The 4,278-nt window shown below is 44.7% G+C and overlaps 1 protein-coding gene across 1 annotated transcript in view; it reads right to left on the reverse strand.

Moving 5' to 3' along the window:
• The window catches only part of FBXO21 (F-box protein 21), an 18,904-nt gene extending 15,732 nt beyond the window's left edge, over window positions 1-3,172 (reverse strand). The window contains 3 exon segments of the mRNA XM_010294676.1: window positions 1,503-1,638; window positions 3,088-3,139; window positions 3,142-3,172. Coding sequence (XP_010292978.1) covers window positions 1,503-1,638; window positions 3,088-3,139; window positions 3,142-3,172 — 219 coding nt within the window.
• Between the last annotated feature and the right edge of the window lie 1,106 nt (window positions 3,173-4,278).

A 4,278-nucleotide genomic window follows, 5' to 3' on the forward strand; every position in this document is an offset into this window, starting at 1 on the left:
GGACCGGGCGTGGAGCAGCTCGTGAAGAACTGCAGCCCGTGGGAAGGACTCACGTTGGAGAAGTCCATGGAGGACGGTCTCCCATGGGAGGGACCCCACACTGGAGCAGGGGAGGAGTGTGAGGAGTCCTCCCCCTGAAGAGGAAGGAGCAGCAGAAAGAATGTGTGATGAACTGACTGCAAGCCCCGTTCCCCATCCCCCTGCGCCGCTGGTGGGCAGGAGGGAGAGAACTAGGGAGTAAAGTTGAGCCTGGGAAGAAGGGAGGGGTAGGGGGGAAGGTGTTTTAAAATTTGGTTTTATTTCTCATTATCCTAGTCTGATTGGATTGGTAATAATTTTTTTTCCCCCAAGTCAAGTCTGGTTTTGCCTGTGACGGTGATGGGTGAATGATCTCTCCTTGTGCTTATCTCGACCCACGAGCCTTTTGTTGTGTTTTCTCTCCCCTGTCCAGCCGAGGCGGGGAGTGACAGAGCAGTTTGGTGGGTACCTAGTCTCCAGCCAGGGTCAGCCCACCACAATGGTCAAACGTCTATCTGCTGCAACTACAGAGGAACAGTTCAAAAAGAACAGCTAAGAGATATGCCTCTCCAAACACCCTACTGGCCCCAAAGGGCTGAAACCAACCCTTGCTTAAAATCAGGTAAGAGGATTTCAACACAGGTCTCCTATATCTTAGGGGAATTCTCTACTGGACCACAACATAGTCACAAGGAGCCACAGAGGGGAGGCCGTTCAGTGGCTCTTGTGTGAACTTCTTAATTTCGCCGAAGTTATGGGCAGCATTTATGCCTATTTCACAGAATTTCAGGTTGACCCAAATTGTACAGCTAGCCAAAACCCACAGCCAGCAACTAAGCAAACAGACGACGACATAGCTGTTGTTCCACGTGCAAGTAAGTCCCTCTGAGAAACTACATTTTCACCTTTTTCACACTGAATGCAAAAGCATCTTGGTGTCATGGTTGTTCCACGTGCAAGTAAGTCCCTCTGAGAAACTACATTTTCATACTGAATGCAAAAGCATCTTGGTGTCATGGTTGGGTAAAGCACTTAAATAATATATGTTCCAATGCAGTGAACCTATCGCACCTTGGTCCTGTTTTCAAATGACTTCTGACAACTCACAGAACATATCCTTGCACAAGGTCTGCAGTGAGACAAACTCATAGGCTGTGGTACATGTCAACAAGCTATCGGTCCTTCAGAAATTCCCAGAGCCAGGTCTGAACACGCAGCAATGAGCAAAGCGCTTTTAAAGCTGCAGCAGCAACAGCTGAACGTGATATGCAGAGCGCACTTTGGACTCTACGCAGTTTGCGCCTTTGGACTTTGACCTCTCTCTCCCCTTTTGGCTGGTGATCTAGCATTTTCACACAAAGTGAGGAAATACAAATGTTCTGCCCGCATAGTTGAAAAGATGTGAAGAGAGAGGAACGACAAACTAATAATAAGTACTAAACAAGCAGCTAGGCTGTTGCACATACATAGAGAAGATGACTTACATGTTCTGAAAAGAACCTTTTGGAGAATGAAGCTACAATTCTCTGAGCTTCTAGGCCAGCATTGTGCCGTGCTTTGTATTCTTCAAGCCAGCTAACACCGTCTGTGTGGCTATAGTATTTCAGCAGCGATGGCCATCTACACAACAAGACATAAGTGAACAGGTTCATTAGTATTTCAACACCACTGAGAACCTCCATAACTGTAAAACGTTGCTTAACGTAACAACGTGACTGAGCTGAGGAGCTGAGACATTGCCAAGACACAGTACAACTTCAAATATAATTGTATAAATTAATCCAATAACTGATTTCATCTGCATATTAATGGTTATTTAAAAGTAAACTCTCCTGAAGCCTGCTAAGAGGAAACCTTCAAAAGGTTCCTACTCTAGGATATTTAGCTATTGAAATACCTGAACACTTTTAAGATTTCCTCCAGAGCTTTGCAAGATAAACATGTCACAACAGTAGAAGAGATGCAGAGTTTTGTAATTTAAAAAAGTTTGCCATTCTGAAGACTATCACATGTAAGCTAACTTGTCATCTAAGAGAATGAGAATTCATTGTCCTGTGCTCCTCCTACTACCTTGTGGGCCTAATTAAGAAGATGCACAAAACAGAGCTCCCTCTATTGCTTTTGCTGGTGGCAACATCTACTGGAGGAAAACAGAATTCTGTAGTCAAATTGTAGCAGCTAAATGCTTTGGCAGTTCATTTTTAATACAAGAAATAATTATTTAAAAGAAAAAAAAAACCCCACAAAATACACCTTTCTTGTAAAAGAAAGCTGTACCTGCTTTACTGAGTCTAGAAGTCCAAAAGCTAAAACATGTTCCACGGCATACGAAGAAGCATTTCAAGGTTCGACTGAAAACCTAACTTCAGGTAATGTTTTGGGGGCTATTAGCAGCAATAAAGTTTCTTTTGTAATGACGTGGGCACATGCTGCCACAACGCAGCCCTGTGCAATAAAATACATGTCGGCACAGCAATACCCAGGACTGTTCTGAAGATACAAAGTGGATGGAAATATTTTGGCCAGCATGGGAAAGCAAGCCAAGAGAAAGGGCTCTTGTAATTTAAAGGGGAGGTTATTTCCCATTTTGAAATTCTGTTAATTATTCCAAGTTTTCACAAAACATTTTCCTTCAACTACATGGATTGCCTTATGTTCTTTTCAGGTTATATTATGTATATTTTATTTATATACATTATTTTATAGATCTATATATTTTTACCTTATAAATAGAGAGAACACCAAATGTTTAAGCCACTACTTCTGTATAAAAATTATTACCAACTGACCAAAAGGCACGGTTGTGTCTGTCCACACATGGAAGGTATTTTACTACCAGTTAATAATAAAACTACACTGCAATTGCAGTTACAAAACAAAGTCGAAGACTAACCAAATAACTTCACATTACATAATAACCTCTCTCCTGATTGATCCCTAGCCATTAACCTACTGCTGAAAGGCAGTCACGCCGTAACAACAATTACAATAATTTATTTTAGGATGGGAAAGAATAATTCACTGGGTTGAAATTACATTGAAAATTTTAGGAAGATAAAGTGCAATTACTCACGATGGAATCCAGCCAGGACAAGGTCAATGTGCAAACTCCTGCCAAAAGTTTATTATCAAAGACAGAGGAGGACAGCAGCATGTGCTAATCACCTACCACATTCAATTTCAGCTGTTGGATCTCAACCATTTTTAAACTTTCAGGTTTTTGCTTCAGAAATTAGAGCCAATGAATTGGTGAAAGGATCTGGCCAGCCATAGCTCAGTGAACTGGGGAAGCTGTAATTGTTCAGTAGCCTTTTTCACTAGTGGAAAGAAAATAATCCTCTCATTTGAGCTATGCTACATTTTAGAAGCCAGCTGGCAATTGGAGAAAGCAATATTGCTACTTTTCCTGTGCCAAAGCACGGACAAAACCAGGTAGCAGGTCAGCTGCCCTATTCTAGATAGGTTGGCGGCCTCAGTGAAGGAGCGTTGTTTCTAGAACTGCTGAAACCACCGTGGTGTAAGCAGTATCAACAATAACACTCATGCTTTATTCCCAGCTAAAGCATTAACAGTTTCTCTGGCTACAATACAGCTATGTCCTTGTCAGGTATCCCGTGACTGCCTTTGGGGGAAACTAAACTCACAGTCAGCAAATGTCAATCCAAAGGATTTTGGTTGCTGTGAAAATAGCTCTCCCAAAAGCACTACAAATAAACACCTGTCTTTGATTTAAGTCTTGGCAGTTGTTTTGGAAGCTGCTAGCTAATGCTGCCTACCTTAGTGGGACCAGGGAGGCCAACTGACAACCCCAGTACGCATGTGGCCCTATGTCCACACTACTGCCAGACCCCAGGCTGGATGTGGAGGCTGCAGGTAACCCAAGTGCCCGGCTGTGGAAGGGGCTGCAAAGACTGATCTCCGAGTGGCAGGCTCTGCCTGGTTCATCCCGCAGGATTTAGGATGGGAAGAAGCCTTGCAGCAGTCCCTGTGATCCCTGCTCGGGAAGGACATCCACATCCCGCTCGGCACACAGCGGAAAGCCACAGGGCTCGTTCCACCCGTGGGGGGTTCTGCATGCACCGTGGTGCAGCTGGCAAGGCAAGAGAGGCAAAGATGGGGTGTGTGGGATGCACTTGCACCACCCCAGGAGCAGCCAGGCTCTCCCAGGCCAAGGGGACCGAGGGCACGGTCCCCTGTGCCAGCTGAACCTTCCGGGTAGGGCCCGGCCTGCGCGGGCAGGGCCGGGTTGCCCCGCGGCCC

This window comes from Phaethon lepturus, unplaced genomic scaffold, assembly GCF_000687285.1.
Source record: "Phaethon lepturus isolate BGI_N335 unplaced genomic scaffold, ASM68728v1 scaffold749, whole genome shotgun sequence".
Classification (NCBI taxonomy): Eukaryota; Metazoa; Chordata; class Aves; order Phaethontiformes; family Phaethontidae; genus Phaethon; species Phaethon lepturus.